The sequence below is a fragment of the Rhamphochromis longiceps genome, linkage group LG12 (assembly GCF_057381845.1).
Source record: "Rhamphochromis longiceps isolate RC_006_pf linkage group LG12, R_longiceps_female_GT1.1, whole genome shotgun sequence".
Classification (NCBI taxonomy): Eukaryota; Metazoa; Chordata; class Actinopteri; order Cichliformes; family Cichlidae; genus Rhamphochromis; species Rhamphochromis longiceps.
In genome coordinates this window covers 10603943-10620731 of record NC_140568.1, presented here as the reverse complement: position 1 = coordinate 10620731, position 16789 = coordinate 10603943, and the positions used below count along the sequence as shown (strand labels likewise).

Here is a 16789-nt window from a genome sequence, read left to right as displayed (position 1 = left end):
TTAAAATACGAACATTTGTAGCAAACAATTGACAAATTAGCCATTCCAATGCAAAACTTTCTCTGCCTGTTAAAAAAAGAAGATAATCTTCTCACAAACTGGTGTTTGATTTTGAAACAGGAAAAAAGTGGAGAAACAACTGAAAAGACTAATATTTGAATAAAACCTGAAAGCAAGTAAATACTTTCTATGCTGCCTTATGGTAAACTTTGGTAATATTGATAAAGAACAACACTGGCTGATGATGAAATACATTCAGCTGGCATGGTGACACTGCCAGTATAACCTGCAGGGCTGGACTGGGACAGAAAATCGGGCATTTTGACTACAGACCGACCCACCAGGTATTAAAGCCATAAAGCCTTTGAATGAAAACAAACCCTGTTGTGACAGTGATGTACAGTCTTTTTGGTATATGTATGATTTCTATACATTTTACGTCAGATAAAAACTTTGGTTGTAAGATTTAGATAATTATTTAATAAAAGCTAGATATTTTAAATGAGAATAGGAAAGAAAAGTATTTCTTTGTGCCCCCTTTCCCTGTTAATGCCCTACCTGGCCCCCTGGCAAAACTTTGCTAGACCCGCCCCTGCACAGTTACCAGCTGTCAGCTACATAAAAAAGGATCCTGGTGGGTGGTCTTCACGTTTCCCTCTCACCAGATATCCAAACCGACATCATGACCAGCAGCTTTACAGCTGTGGCTCCAGCAAACATCAGCTGATACTAGAAATTAATATTAAATAAATTCTAACAACAGCCGATCAAGCTTAAACGTGCTGCTGTTGTTTAGCGCGACATCTGCTGGTTTCGTCTTTCTGGCGCAAAGTGGGCGATAAACAAACAAGAGAGAAAAGCCGATCAGCTGATCATCGATCAGTTTCATGATTGAAGTAGCAACAGGAGAGGGAGGATGAGAGAAGAGGCAGCTGTGCAGCGTAAAGACAGAATAAATCCAGCTTTGTGTCTTTTTCCATTCTAGCTGAAGTTCGGGACAAACTGCGTCTCTTCTCAGCTCAATACGAAACGTGTAATATTTTCTCTGATTGAGGGACCATTCCATTTTTTTAAGGAGCCGTTGGCAACTCTACTAACTAACCTTATGAATAAAATAAAGTTCACTATCAGTAACATCATAGCAACCGAACAGCTGTATAAAAACTCCAAGCTGGCTAGAACGCAGTATGAGTTATTGCAACTGACAGTAAAAAGTCAGCACAACGAAAATAAACTCCACCTAAACTTAGTTCATATCTGACCCAGATAGACTGCAGGTCATAACTTCTTACCTGAAGTTCAGTTCACCTGACACTCGGACTGGCGGCTGCCTCGGGGCTCTCCTCCTGCCTCCCCTTCCCTCATCCACCTGCTGCCTCTGTGGAAGCCCCGCCATAGCCACCACCAAACAACGGAGTTATTTCTACACATCGACCTGCATCTGGCCAATCCACCACCTCTCATTGTTCATGCCCTTACAAAAATAAATAAAAAATAAGTCAAATAAGCCCGATGGCCAGTCCAGCTATGTTAACCTGCAACCAAATCTGCAGCTCCATACAGCAATGTTACGACTTAGATTACATCTTATAACTCATAACTCTTATGTTAGCTCCCCTCTGTAGCATACTGTCTGAAATATTCCACGGCTGCAATAATTCTTTAAGTGTTATTTTTTCCTTGGTATTCTAATTTCGCCGAAGTTTACTAAACTCAACAAACTTAATATTACTTACCGGGACATTTATTCTGTCCTCATTTTCTTTCACCGAAAAATTGTTTCCTGCAGTGACGTCTTTCGTGCTTGGCTCTCCTACCTTTGCTAACGTGATGCACATAGCGCAGAAGCCGATGCTGCATTCACTTACACTCGGATATCTGAGCGTCACCGTGAAAACATAATCGGACATTTGATATTTGATTGAATTTTATTGTTTTGCCTTTGGGGTGGCACCTGGGGTGGCCAGTCTGGTTGGGGGGGTGGCCTGTGCCCCCCCAGGCCACCCCGCTGGACACGCCATTGACCATAGCCAAAGAAAGCTCGTTTATGACCAGCATCATGTAAATAAGCGCTCTGAACGTCAGCCACAAACGAAGCCGAAGAAAACGTTAGCATCATTTCCTGGTTGCTGTGCGACAAGCAACTGTAAAACTCGAAGCTCTGAACGCGGTCCTCTGTCATATAAATCTGCGAGTGGTCTCTGCGTGAGGCGAGCGGCTTTTCCCGGTGAGTGAGAGATTGAGCGTGAGGTCCGGAGCGCGCACAATGAATAAAAAGGGCTCTGAGAAAACACGCCATGTGGTAGCCTGGCTTAACAAAGCGGAGTGGGATCAGGTTCGGGACTACCTTTACTCGATGGACTCCTCTCTGCAGAGGTTTGCGTTAGAGAGGATATCGGCTTGGAGGGCCAGGTGCGCTGATAGTTTTCCCGTGGCCGTGGACTGCACAGCAGACCTCGTGCGCTGCCAGGTGCGGGACCGGTCCGGACAGCTTACCGGAGATGACTTGACCCTGATGTACGGGACGGCCCTGGTAAGATTTTTTAATCTTATCACGGAGCGCCAGCAGGGGAGAAAGGCCCCGCCGCTGAGGCAACTGGCTGGAAACTTGAACATCCCCGAGTGGGTGGTGGATCTGAGGCACGAAATCATGCATGGGACTCTTCCTTCTTTGAAATGGTGCCGAAAGGGATGTAAGGTGGTCCTGGAGTGGCTCCAGCAGGAGTTTTGGTCCAGACAGCTGGGAGGAGGCCCCGATGAGCAGCTCGTTGCCAGGCAGAAAGAAGTGGATGCCTGCAGAAACGCTCGGGAGCTGCTGATCTCTTTTGAGAAGGACCAGTACCAAGCTTTTGATGATGGGTCTCCTGAAGACAAGGGGAAGAGCTTGTGGCAGGCCCCCTTAGCAGACATGAGTTCGTTGCTGGGTGAGATCAAGCAGTTTGCACTGGGGTCCAGGGAGCTGTTGATTGATGTGCTGCTGGAAGACGGTTTTCTTGTTCCTACCATGGAGCAGCTGGAAGCATTAGGCTGTGCAACATCTGACAGTGCCAGTCCCACTGAGCCCAGAGTCCCACAAACCTTCCTGCGCTTTTGGCTGCCCCTGCTAAAGATGCTTAACTCTTCGTCTTTCATTCACCTCTTCCTGGAGAAGCTCTTTGTGGAACTGAAGCTGCTCAGCAAAGAGCCCAACGGTCACAGGTGTTTCTATATTTCTGCATGGATTTCAGAAGTCTTCCTCTGCAACAACAACAAATTTGAATATCATTTTGAGACAAGGTTGCAGAAGAAAGCCAGAATGAAGGACAGGATTTTCATCGACCGCATCAAGCTGAGGTGGCAGCAGCTTCTCTCTGCATGTCTGGATGCCCCCTGCATCAGCACACCTCACCTGATCCAGCTAGTCCTGGATGACATGGAGCATCCCCCCCCTCAGGAAACCAGAGAGAAGCTGTTCCAGCTCTGCTCCATCTACACACAGACAGAGCGCTCAGAGGCCAGCACACCTCTGCAGCAGCAGCAGCCCATATATACTGTGAGTATGCTGCTGGACCAGATGCAACACTCCTCACCGATGGACTCGGAGAGAAGTGAGGAGCGCAAATGGGCAGACGTGCAGGCTGAAAGAGCACTTGCCCTCAGACACGTAGCAGCATCCCCGGGGCCTCGGCTCCAGCCCGGCCAGCTGAGGGCCTCCTCTGGAGCAACAGCGAGCTCAACAAACTGAAATGTGGACTGAAGCTTTTTTAAGTTACTTGTGTTATTTTTGTTACTTGTGTTATTTTTTGTTTTATGTTAAGCACAAGATTGTTGTTGTTGTTGTCATTCCAGCCTCCGCTGACTCTTGTTGTGCTAGAAGCAGTTTTGAAGCAAAAATACAATATTCAGAAGACAAAATGTTGTGGAATTTTAACCATGAGCACAGTGCAGGTTCAGCAGTTGTGATTGTTTCTGTCCAGTCGAGCTCGTTAACTAAACATGTTGGCAGAAGCAGAAATAAAACTTTCAGAAGACAAAATGTTCTGATTTAAAGAAGGACCAAAGGAAGGAAAGCATAGGTTTTGATTAAGTCTGATAAACTAGAATTATAAGGTATTGTTACATTAAAAGGAGCAAAATGAAATAAAAAGGCTATATCAAAAACAGGTTATAACATAGGAAATGTGAGGTTTTAAAATGAAGTTAGTGTCAGCGTTTTAAGAGAGTGGTAAAATGATGAGTAACGTTGAAGAATATATATAAATACAAGTCTATAAGTCAAGAACATAATTAGGATAAGGCTTTTGATTAAAGAGTCCCAACTATGATAAGTTAGGGAGATGCAGGAAAAGGTGTTTTGTTTCCTTTGCAGAAGATCTCGGCGACCACAGGGGGTGAGGATCCTGGAGGCCCGAGGCCGGATGGACCACAAGAGAGGGTCAGAGCGAGGACACGATGTATTGCGACCTCTGGTGTACCAGAGGTCGAGAGAGGGAGTGTGGAGCAGGGAAATTATTTTACTGCTATTGTTAAATAATCGTCATCATCACCATTGCATTAATAATATAATCTGCAGCATTGATATTGCATTCAGAGGTTTAAACAGTGTGTGTCTTTCAGAAAGACTAAGTTGCAGAAAGTTTGCATTAATGAAAGCAGAGTCTAAGTTATTCTGAGGAGCAGGTTAGACGAGGCTATTTGATGAGCCTCTGGTCTGGTGGAAGGTCAGAAGTGCAACGGGTGAGATGAGAGAGCATTTGAGGACGACATATACACACACACACTTAGTTAGAGAGAATCATTTATAGGTGAGAGGTTAGTTATGTTTACTCGCAACTGTGAAAGAGGAACAGTTTCTTGTTGTCTCGGCAAGAAAGAGGAAATACCTGGTGTGAATACGTATGAATGGACGGTGACTGGACGGACGAACTGAACTAAGGTTGGACCAACTGGACACTGAGGTAAAGACTGGACTAAGGCTAAGCACATGACTGATGACTGTTCTGTTTTAAGTTCATTTTCATGACATAGATTGGATCATGAGTGGAGAAAACTGAGCATTTTTAGTTTTGTACATTATTTTGACACATGAAATGTGTCAAAATAAAGGGGGGATTTAAGGTTTAAGTTGAAATGGGTTTAGGATCATTTTAGGACTTTTGGGGTGTTTGATGATTTAGATATGGTAAAACTGAGGCAGACATTGTTATTTTCATGTTTAAGTTGAAGGATTAAAATGAACTGAATCCTGGTTAGAAGATAAACTCTTTACACACATAAAGAGCATTTAGATTAGGGCTGAACGATATATCGCATTTGCGATAATATCGCGACATGATCAAGTGCAATTTTCTAACCGCAAAGGCTGCGATTATACTGCGATTATATTATACAATTCATGGGCTGCATCCTCCTGAGGCCGCATTTGTAGACCGATTACGTCACAGCGACGCGCCGAAGGCTGTCCAAATTACTACCATATCCCAGAATTCATAGCGCGGCCCAGCCAAACTCCAGTTTCCAGCAATGGCGGCCGCTACTAAGTTTTAAAATTACTCATACTAATCTTTCTGGGTCACAAAATAAACTTTTAACATATTTTCAGGCGAGAAAGTAGTTGTGTAAACATCAAATATCTGCTCGGTTTATCAAGATATCCCATATTTGCAAAAGTGCTTCGACGTTTTCAGAGGCGTCTGCTACCCACCAGCTCGACAGCTAGCCGGGAGCTCGAGGGTTACTGATGCGGCCGAGAACGGCACAACTCCCGGCACATCATTTTCAGATCACCGCGGAGTTTCGCTGCTCGGGTTAAACGTAATATATAAGTCACTTAGACAACCTAAAAATGTTATTGTTGGGCTTTTTTCAGTGTTTTGTTTGTTCGTGAGTAAATCGGTTTGGCTGAGATTAAAGTTATTAGATTAGATAAAATAAAACTTTATTAATCCCCCGGGTGGGTTCCTCCTTGGTTTTCACACAGCTGACTAAACGTCAAACAGAAAACTTATTAAACAGAAGTATGAGACAGTCGAGAATTTACACCAGTGTCTGGTTATATTTTAGATAGCAAGAAGCAGACGGCCGAGTTTATTAAACTCCACCGAGACAGCGGTGACGCTAATCAGAACTAGACCGTCCAATTTCACGCCTTTAAATTTTAAAGGCGTGTTTGTGTGTGTGTTTATACAATTGCTATTATGTTTGCACTTTATGTGTAATGTTACTGACTGCAGAGATCAGTAAGATGTGTGTATTTTTTATTTATTAGTTTTATTTATTTAATATTATTTTTTAATTGAATGACTGTCTAGTAGTTCACAGATGTCGAAAAACTGAGTGTGGTAAAGCCACTGATTTTTTTTTATGTATATTTCTGCAATCTGCACATTGTACTGACTTTCATTTTAATGTTTACACCAGGGTTCCTTGTCAGCACTTTATGCTCAGATGTTTGTAAGCTAAAAATAAACTATTGTGTATGTTCAAATATACTGTTGTGATTGAAGAAGTTAAATAAAAATGTCAGTCATCAATTCATGCATCACCTCATGTCATCATAACAGAGGTCTGTCTTCCAGGAAAGAACAGTTTAAAATTAATGTAATATAGTATTGGCCATACTATATGATGTATTGCTTGTCTTTGTTTAATAATACAGAAGACAAAGACCTTAAAAAATAATCGCATATCGCATCGCAATATTGGGGCAAAAAATCGCAATTAGATTATTTTCCATAATCGTTCAGCCCTAATTTAGATTAAGTAAAGTTAATATAAAGGATAGAGCCCAGAACATGATATCTTGAACCAACTTTGAATAATTAAGGGAACATTAGATGAACACAGTAGATTAGTGAGGTGTACCAGAGAGAGGCTTTTTGTTTTCTATCCTTTACAGGAGAACATTCCAGTAACACAGCGACCACAGGGGTGGCAAGAATCTCCAGTTTCGCAAACAGGTCACATCTGGATTACACGCTGTGGACAGGGCGACCCCGGAGGCAAAGGTGGTGTGGCTGAAGGTGCTCAAACGCAAGTGGAAGGAGCCACGCTGGACTGGTCCATACGAGGTCGTTGCCAGGACAACTACAGCAGTCCAACTGAAAGGGAAGGGCGACACCTGGTATCACTGGTCGCAGTGTGCACCAGCACATGAGAGCTTGGTTGAGGAAGAGGCTTCAACCAACACAGGTGTCAACAAACAGAGGCAGAATAAACCCTCTCACCTGTGCAACAGGCCATTCAGTAGTCCACCTGGAAGGCTGAAGAAAGAAGAGCAGCAGCGGAGAAGGTCGTCACGCCATCAGAAAGGGGCAGTGATAAGTTAAAGGCTCCACAAAGAGGGGAGTTTCAGTCCAGAATCTAAAATCTATATAACAAGTCTAGAATACAAAGTTTATATAACATGATGCAAACAACCGAATCAGAGACACGTAATGGGAAGAAATGTATTAAAATGTTCCTTACAACTACATGTGTATTATATGCGATAATAGTAACCATGGCTCTGTTGTCTTTTGTCTGTATTTTGCAAGGCACTCCGGACCCCTTGTCTGAACACGGAGGCCAGTCCAGCCCAGCAGTTCCTGAGACTGTAGGTCCTAAAACAGGATCGCTAGAAAGACAAAAGCGCGAGGGGTCAGGTAAAGGTGATGAATGTCTCAGCAGAAATAATGGCATAGAGTTGAACTATGTTAAAGGGTCTACCAGCTCATTCATGTTAGATTTGTGTGACGTCATTAAATGTACAGGAGCCAGTAGTAGATGGAAAGTGTCAGACAACAGTGGGACCATTTATGCCAAAACAAGATAACTATGCATGTTTTAAGTTCTCTACTGATAATGAAAAGTACAAGGTGGGAGAGATCGATCCAACTTGGTGTGCCGTCACACTTCAGGGACGAACCACCAACAATGTAAGCGGCCCTAGCACGGTAATTGGAACCTGGGCAGGAAGTGGGCTCTATTATTATTGTGGGGAAAATACTCTGTTGGTTCATGTTCCTATAGGAAGCGTAGGGACATGTGCGATGGTGCGATTAGGAGCTCCACTCATGCTGATTGGGAATCAGGTAAAGGCTATTCCACAACGCAACACACGTACTCTAGCCGCCAGACGTCTGAGACATGTTTTGGTCAAAAGAGGGACCCAAGGTACACATGCTTATGATCCTCGCCTGAACTCGCCTAGGGGAGTTCCAGACGAATATAAGCTGGTGAATCCGATAGCTGCAGGATTTGAGAGTATATTCCTTTGGGTAACACCTAATAAGAATGTTGACCGCATTAACTATGTTCATTACAATCTGCTGAGACTTTCTAACCTAACCAGGGACGCCATGATGGGGTTCGCAGAACAATTGGGTCCAAGTTCTCTGATGGGAGTTCAAAATAGGATGGCGCTTGACATGTTATTGGCAGAGAGGGGAGGTGTGTGCTCGATGTTTGGAGATATGTGCTGCACGTATATCCCCAATAATACTGCCCCAGGTGGCTCAGTAACCCGAGCTCTGCAGGGCCTGAAAACTTTGTCTAAAACCATGCATGAGCACTCAGGGGCCTGTTCTTCGTACCGTGCTAAGTGAGTTAGCTGGATGAGATTGTTGACGATTTCGCGTGATCCTGGATCGTTCGGTTCCCCGAAGCCCATCCGGGACTTGCTGTCATAGCAACAGAGCCGTAAGCGTAAACCTGCTGGGGAGCAGGTTTACTTTATGTAAACAGGATTAGATCGCGGCCACGCAGGTATGTCCGCGTCATTCATACGAAAGCAACAGCGATATTCCACCACTGTTTCACCATAAATAAATAACATCAATGTAACTAAAGATAATGCAGCACTTGATCCTTTTATTGATTTCACACAGATACATACAGGTCATTCCCTAAAAAAGGGAAATGTACTATTAACATTCTATTACATGTATGTGATTATTACAGATGTAATTCATATTTCAGAGTAGCAATTGTAAATTACTTCGTGTAATCAAGATGAGAGACCACGGCTATAAAAGCGAAGGTGGATTTGGGAAGTCTGTCGCAGTCATATCCTGTCCGTTTACGCGAGCAACCCATTGCGGAAGGTGCAAGATTGATAAGGAGAGTCCTCAGAATTCAGTGTATATTGCGGGACAGACAGGATCCTTTAGCTCAGCGCGACAGTGTGCTCATAGAGAGATATCGATTTTCCCGTGAGGGTATTATTTACTTAACCAACTTGTTGACGAGGGGGTGCAGGACCACCACCTGTCTTTTTTTTTGCTCTGCCCTTTTCTTGGTTGCTGTTATGAACAAACAAACAGAGTATTCCAGGGTCTCTTTCCAAGAGACGACAAGCAATATAAGTGATAAATATTACCATTCTGTAGAATATTCTTATATTTCACTTTTACTTGTTCCCATGTTCTAGTGGGTCCTGTTGTGGCTCTAATGTGAAAGGGGATATAATATAACATATTATAATATAATATAATGTAATATAATATTGGATAATATGGTGTGATATGATAAATCTACCCTACCGCCTACTGGTGTTGGCCAGAGGGGCCGATGGCGCAATATGGCAGCCTGGCTTCTGTCAGTCTGCCCCAGGGCAGCTGTGGCTACAACCGTAGCTGCCTCCACCAGTGTGTGAATGTGAGAGTGAATGAATAGTGGCATTGTAAAGCGCTTTGGGTGCCTTGAAAAGCGCTATATAAATCCACTCCATTATTATTGTTATTATTGAATTACTTACGAGTTTGATTTGTCAGCAACTTTCTGCCAGCCCTCTCTCCTTGCTTTTGCAGCCTTTGCAGTGTTCCCTTGCGTTTTAATTCAACTCTGAAACTCCTGAAATCCCTCACTCAAGAGTTCTTGCTCTGCTGCCGAAAAATACCGAGCGCGCTCCTTCGACATTTTCGCCGACCAATCAAAGGGTTGCCGATCAATGTTTCTACTATCGATGCGTAGCCCCTGTTGGGCCACCCAGTGATCTCACATTACTTCATCCAGCTATACTAATCGTCAACAACAGGTGTGTTCGGGGAACCGGAATAGCGAGCTCAGAGTTAGCGCGATGATTTGGTCTTGGATGTTTCATTTGATCTTGGATGTAGTAAGCGACGTACGAAGCACAGGGCCCAGGTATTGAAAACCCGCTGGCATCCTGGATGACATCTGTGTTTGGACAATGGTGTGGCTATATCAGTGATGTGCTCATTGGCTGTATTTTTGGGAATATTGGTCATCGCTGGTTGTTGTATCATTCCTTGTGTCAGAGGATTGTTGGTAAAGATAGTGGCGAGGGTTACGAACCCTGGCTGGGTTGAGGGCATCTACCAGATGAACCTGGAACCCATAGAGTGGGGCAGGGAGTGATACAACATGAAGTATGGTGACATTCCTGTGGGAATGTCAAAAGAGGGAATGTTGGGATTCAGAGATTCTTTTATTACTACCATATAATTTGCCTTATGAAGAATGTATTAATAACATGTTTCACAGTATCACTTATCAGTAATATTTCTTACAGGGTTTATATTGCATTGAATATGTCTGTCATCACATTGACCTTTCTATTTTATAGGTTGAGTTCATTTTATACACAATGCATAAATGTGCTTGGTTAAGAGTTGATGTTCCAGTCTAGAAGGTTTTAAGCTTCACTGGTGAGAGTGTCCAGATGATACATGTTGAGGGGAGATGAGAACATAGCAGGTTAATTGCATGCATGCTTACAATACACATAGTCAGGTTTGAGTGAAGGCCTAAGCGTCTTCTACTCCAGTCTGAGACTGGCTGCTAAAGTACTTTACTTAGTGATTAATGACGAGGGTCCAATTATTAGCTCTCAGAAATGCTAAGACCTGAAGTTATTACCTTAAAAGGCAAGTAATGAAGAAAGGAGAAGTTATATGTCAGTTTATAGTTATTAAAAGTATATGTGATGTACCCTTGTTTGCACGAATTGAACTTTTGTCCATCTGTCACCCTGTATTTTTGAACTGTATTGACGTAGGTGTGATATGTTATCCTATAAAACCAGAACCCAGTGTATTTTTGTCAGAGCAACCCATTCTGTATGCTGACGGCTGGTTGTTCTCCTGTGATAATAAAACTCATCGTTTGATTGCACTTTTCCGGAGCCTCCGTTGTTTTTTGTCTGGTCTGAAGTTGATCGATTTCGCAACAGTATGCACAAATATGACCCAAGATGGGACTCGCCAACCTGGATTGACTCAATAGGAGTTCCCAGGGGAGTTCCAGATGAGTATAAGTTAGTTAATCAGATAGCGGCCGGCTTTGAAAGTGTGTTTCTATGGATAACTCCGAATAAAAATGTCGATCGCATTAACTATGTCCATTATAATGTGTTGAGACTCTCTAATCTCCCTAGGGACGCGGTAGAAGGCCTTGCGGAACAATTAGGCCCGACGTCGTTAATGGGAATCCAGAATCGAATGGCCCTGGACATGTTGTTGGCTGAGAAAGGTGGTGTCTGTGCCATGTTTGGGGACATGTGTTGCACGTTCATACCCAACAATACTGCACCAGACGGTACGGTTACTAGGGCGCTTGAGAGTCTGAAAATGTTATCTAAAACCATGCATGAGCAATCAGGTGTGAACACTGGACCGGGAGACTGGTTCACGTCTGTCTTTGGGCAATGGAAGAGTGTTGTTATGTCTGCCATGTTTTCTTTTGTTGTTTTTCTTGTCATATTGATGATTGGATGTTGTCTCATCCCTCTGGTCCGGCGGCTTTTAGTAAAGATGCTGGAGAGAGCCCTGAGCTCAGGCTCAGCAGGTTCAGCTGCGCCGGAGTCCATGATGCCTTTGAGGGAGATTGTAGGCTGGACGGAGGAGTGAGACAAATCCTGGTGTAAGTTGGGCTCGCAAGCGAGCCCAAGAGGAGGAGTTGTCAAGAAAAACATGTAATTTCACTGCCATTATTTCATTATTATTTCATTAGTCTGCATCACTTAGTATCAGTTGATCATCACCATTATCATGTATCATTTATCATTTAGTAAATCTGCTTAATCTTGTATTCCAGAGCACGCAGAATAAGACACATTCCTCTGTAATATTCTATTATGCAAAAACCACCAGCATCTCTGTGGCTCCAGGCGGCCCAAAGTAAAGTCAGATGAGGACAGCGACCTTTTGTTGGCCTGGACAGACAATCTCACAAACTGCACACTCGGACACACAATTGTTTAGACCAGATGTTTTCCCTCATCCATATCTGGGAACATAAAGCCTGAGAAAGTGTTAGGTTTCTGAGAAGCTGAGTTCTAGGAAATGTTCTGACGTCATATTAGGCTATAAAGCTTTCTGTAACGAGCAGAGAAGATCGAAGACCGGCTTCCCACACTGTATAACTGTGTGTGTTTAATAAATCACTTTTTGGACACTTCTGGGGACTCTGTCTGTGCTTATTTTTCCTTCCAAATAAAAAGAACCTTTACAAAAGAACTGTGCATTTCGTGTTGTTAAGACTGTTTCATCTGGGACCATTTTGCAATCTAACGCAAGCTTAATTAAGGATTCTGTTTGTTTTATTCCTTCTAAGCCCAAATGAATTTCTTGTGAATCTGTCTACTGTGAGCCTGGTGATTTTGTTACTGATGCCTGACTGCCAACTGTATAAAACAAAAAACTACACACAATATTCGAAGCACATAGCGCACAGTCGTAAATTCACCCTAATTTTGGTATGATCTGAGCTCAGGCACTGGGTGACTGAGCATAGCACTTACGCATGTGAGCGAGGGGGGAGAAACTGCTGCAGGAGAAGCGTAGACAGGCAGACAGAGGAGAGCTTAAGTTTGACCAGGTACCAAAGCAAATCATTCATACTGTACAAATAATGTAAATATGACGGTGTATCACAAAAGATTGATATCAAACTGATCACTTGACCCATATTACGTTACTTGCTCTTGGAGTGAATCAACAAATGGGGAAATGAAAATCCGAACAACAACAATGATGTTTTTTTAGAGAGTCTTAGCTTACATGTGTGTTTATTTCATATTTTCAGTTGTTTCCCTCCACGGCTAAACAAAGCACTGTAATCGGTTTCAGTTATGTACTGATGAACACAACAATTGACATAAGTGGCTTCTTTCAAAGAAAAAACTCAGGTAGATTTTATTTTATATATTATGCTTTGTATGTTGTTCAGTATATTTCTATGCAAAACAAGAGGAATTTCAATACACAGCAGTATATTCACAGCTGAAACCAGATATTTACATACACTTTAGGGAAAAAACATAAAAACATTTTTTTTTTCTGTTAAACATCAATTTAGAGTGAACTTGCAACTAGAAGATCACTGGCTGCTCTCTGCCCAGCATGGAGGTCACTGCAAACTCTCGGTACCTCAGCAGAGCTGGCAATATCATCAAGGACTACTCTCACCCCAGCAACCAACTGTTTGAACTATTACCGTCAGGCCGACGGTACAGGTCACATAAAACCAGGACAAACAGATTCAGGGATAGCTTCTTTCCCAGAGCTATCACCGTAGTAAATAAGAACAAAAACAATTGAACCTATTCCATACCGTCACTGTCATTATATTATGCTGCTATTCATACTGTTATTATATTAATGCTGCTATCCTGTATATATTGTACAAACTATTGTTTGAGTACTTACGATTGTTTTTTTGTACTTTTTATATTTTACATTTATATTTATTATTGAAACTTGCACCAAGGGAGTGGCACTCCAATTTCGTTGTACTCTGTACAATGACAATAAAGGCTATTCTAACTTGTTTTGTTTTAGATAAATAAATATTGAAATATCTTTTGAATTAGTTAAATGTCAGAATATAGAGAGAGAGAGAGCTGTCTATTATTTATCACTTTCATCAAATTTAGGAGTACATATACACTAAGTTTATTGTTAATTAAGAAGAAAACTGCAGATGATTGCATTCTGATCTTAAGCAGCCTCTGATAGGTTAGTAGAGTCGGATTTTTTAGTAGAGTCCTCTGTCCTCTGCTGGATGTGTTGGAGAACACTTTCAGCCCTCTGAGGACTGCATACCACTGCCTGAGCCAAGCCAATGTGCCACTAAGCTCCAGCCAGTGTCCACACTGCCAGAGGTCTCCACACATGCTGGTTCGGTGTCTGTCTCCGCTGAAGGGTCAGAGGAACCCGTTTGAGCTGTCTGTCTCGGCTGGAGGGCCCAAGGGGCCCATTCAGCCACCTGTCTATGCTGAAGGGTCAGAGACCTGTTCGGCCTCCTGTCTCCTTTATAGTCGAAAAAGATGTGCTCCTGGTGCACTGGCCATTGCTGCTACTCAAATCGAGCGTGGACCTGGACCTCCAGCAGGCCCCGGGGACCTACGTCACACCTTGCTCTTGTCTCCCTTACAGCTGAAAAAGGTCCATGCTTGTGCCCTGGCCCTTCTGAAATTCCCTCTCCATTTAGCCGAGGCAGTGAGTCGGCCTCCTGTCTCCCTTACGGTCGAAAAAGATGTGCTCCTGGGCGCACTGGCCCTGCTGCTACTCACATCGGGCATGGCCCTTGCCCTCCAGCAGGCCCCGGGGACCCACATCCTCCCCTGCTCTACTCCCCCACTAGCTTCTTCTCCTGCAGTTACCCTCCACCACATATCCAGCACATATCCAGCTAACCCTAACCCACTACAATTCGTCCTGATTGTAGCACAAGTGGAACCAATAAGCAGGATTCATTGGCAAGCAGACAACCAGTTCCAACTACTGGGAAGAACCAGTGCGATGCATTTTGTGGTACGTGTCGTGGTAGCTCCTGCTAGGATTTAGGACAGACCTGAGGCTGATGAGAAGGATCTGGGTGTTGCAGGGCCGTCCTGGCTGACACGGCGCTGCGTGAAGCTCTGGGATGCTGCCTCTGGACTGGCACACTGGGGTGGTGGTTCCCCTGTTTAAAGACCTAGACCTGAGCGTGTGCTCCAACTGTCACACTCCTCAGCCTCCTCTATGCCAGGGTGTGTCTGTCAGTCAGGCCTCTGATTCAGGAGGAAGCAGTTTGTGTCCTGGTCATGATCACTGGAGCAGCTTGTTATCCTCTCGACTGCAGGGTCTGTGGGAGTTTGCATAACCAGTCTACATGTGGTTTGTGAGGCTTCTACTTTTGTAGGATCTTCATCTTACAGTACAAAGAGCCTTTGCTGCAGCTGTTGTTGTGTTTTGGCGCCTCATGGATAACTTTTCATGTCATTTGAGTTTCAGGCTTGTTGGTGTTGCTGAGCTGTGTGCATCGTCTGCGTGGGTTTGTCAGCATAATGGGGCTCATATTAAAATGACTTTACAGTCACAGAGAAAAACTTTAAAACACAAAATCAACACTTTGAACCATCGTGGAAACTACGTGTCCTTACTTGTCATCAAATGATGAGTGTGCGTCCTCACCAGGTGTCACAATCATGTGTATCAAAACGTGTGTAACTGTTAAACAGCAAAATGTGTTAAAGCTGAAAGTCTGACTGTTCAAAGGTGAAACTACAAACACTTGTACATATACAGCTCCCTCCATAATGGCCTGAGGAAAACCAAAGACCTGATGTGATTTCATGTTTTCTTTGTTTCACAGTTTAAAAGTTTGTGGTTCTGTTCTCAGACCTTTGTCACTCACATGTTGTGCATCAGCTGTTTATGTCACTGTGCAGCCAAACTAACTCCCCTCATGTGTTTCCTTTGCAGCTGCTCCTCTGGATAGCATTGAGTCCCTGGCTGCCTACTACGTGAGCTGCGTCAGGCAGGTGCAGCCGGACGGCCCGTACAGAGTCGCTGGATATTCTTCTGGTGCCTGTGTAGCATTTGAAATGTGCTCTCAGCTGCAGACCCAGAATCAGCCTGTGGAGTTCCTGTTTCTCTTTGATGGCTCACATTCATATGTGGCAGCGTACACACAGGTCAGAGAAACACTCGCGCATCTTTATTTCATGTATATGCTGTATAGCGTGTGTGATGTTGGTTTTGAAGGATGAGCTCTGGTCACATGATCTGCATGTGAACAGGTTTAACTGTGTTTTTGATTTGCAGAGCTACAGAGCCAAGCTAACACCCGGCAACGAGTCTGAGGCTGAGACTGAAGCCTTGTGTGCCTTCATCCAGCAGTTCACTGGCATTGAATACAACAAGGTATACTGTCTCTGACCCACAGGTTCACACACAAGTATTCCTTTATGTGGCATCAGCGTTAAAGGCCACACAACCTGAGCTTTTGCCTCACGGCGCCTGTAAGGTAAAGATGGTGACTGTAACACAGTCTGGAGCTGCTGTTCCAGCACAGTCTGTGTGTGGTGCAGGTTTGACTCAACAATGATGTGATGTTTGGAGCTGTTATGGAGACTAAAGTAAAACATGCGGTTAAATCAAACCTTCGTACAGTTTCTCACTGAAAGCTGACATTTGTAACTCCTGAATATCAAAACATCTTCATTTTGCATTTTCATATACATAAGATCTGTGATGTTCATTAATTATGTGTCACTTACTTTTCTGAAAACAACAATATGTCACGGTGCGGCATGGCACACCGTGGAAGGAGTGGGGAAGGAGGACCCAGGCGCGGTGCTCTACGTATAGACAGTGTTTATTTACAGAGGGTGATATCAAACAACAATAAATCCCCGTGTTTCTCCCCAGACTCCCGTGTCGTGTCCTCCAAGTGCTCTCTGCTCCCGTGTCTGCACTCCCGGTGCTCGCTGCTCCTTAAGCCTTCCACGCTCCTCCTGCGGGAAACAATAACGGCAGCAGTCAGGACACTGAACAATGGCAGGCATACACTACACGACCAAAACTGGGTAACTAACGTGGAG

At 43.8% G+C, this 16789-nt stretch overlaps 1 protein-coding gene and 1 pseudogene across 1 annotated transcript; both read left to right on the top strand.

Moving 5' to 3' along the window:
- The first annotated feature begins 1631 nt into the window (after window positions 1-1631).
- LOC146656945 (ribosomal biogenesis protein LAS1L-like) lies at window positions 1632-4435 on the top strand (annotated as a pseudogene).
- Window positions 4436-15661: 11226 nt separating this feature from the next.
- On the top strand, window positions 15662-16467 carry LOC146656944 (fatty acid synthase-like; the record flags this gene model as incomplete). Its single annotated transcript, XM_085426765.1, has 2 exons — window positions 15662-15880; window positions 16011-16467. Coding segments are annotated over 2 exons (333 nt in total), but the record flags the coding sequence as incomplete, so codon positions are not given.
- Between the last annotated feature and the right edge of the window lie 322 nt (window positions 16468-16789).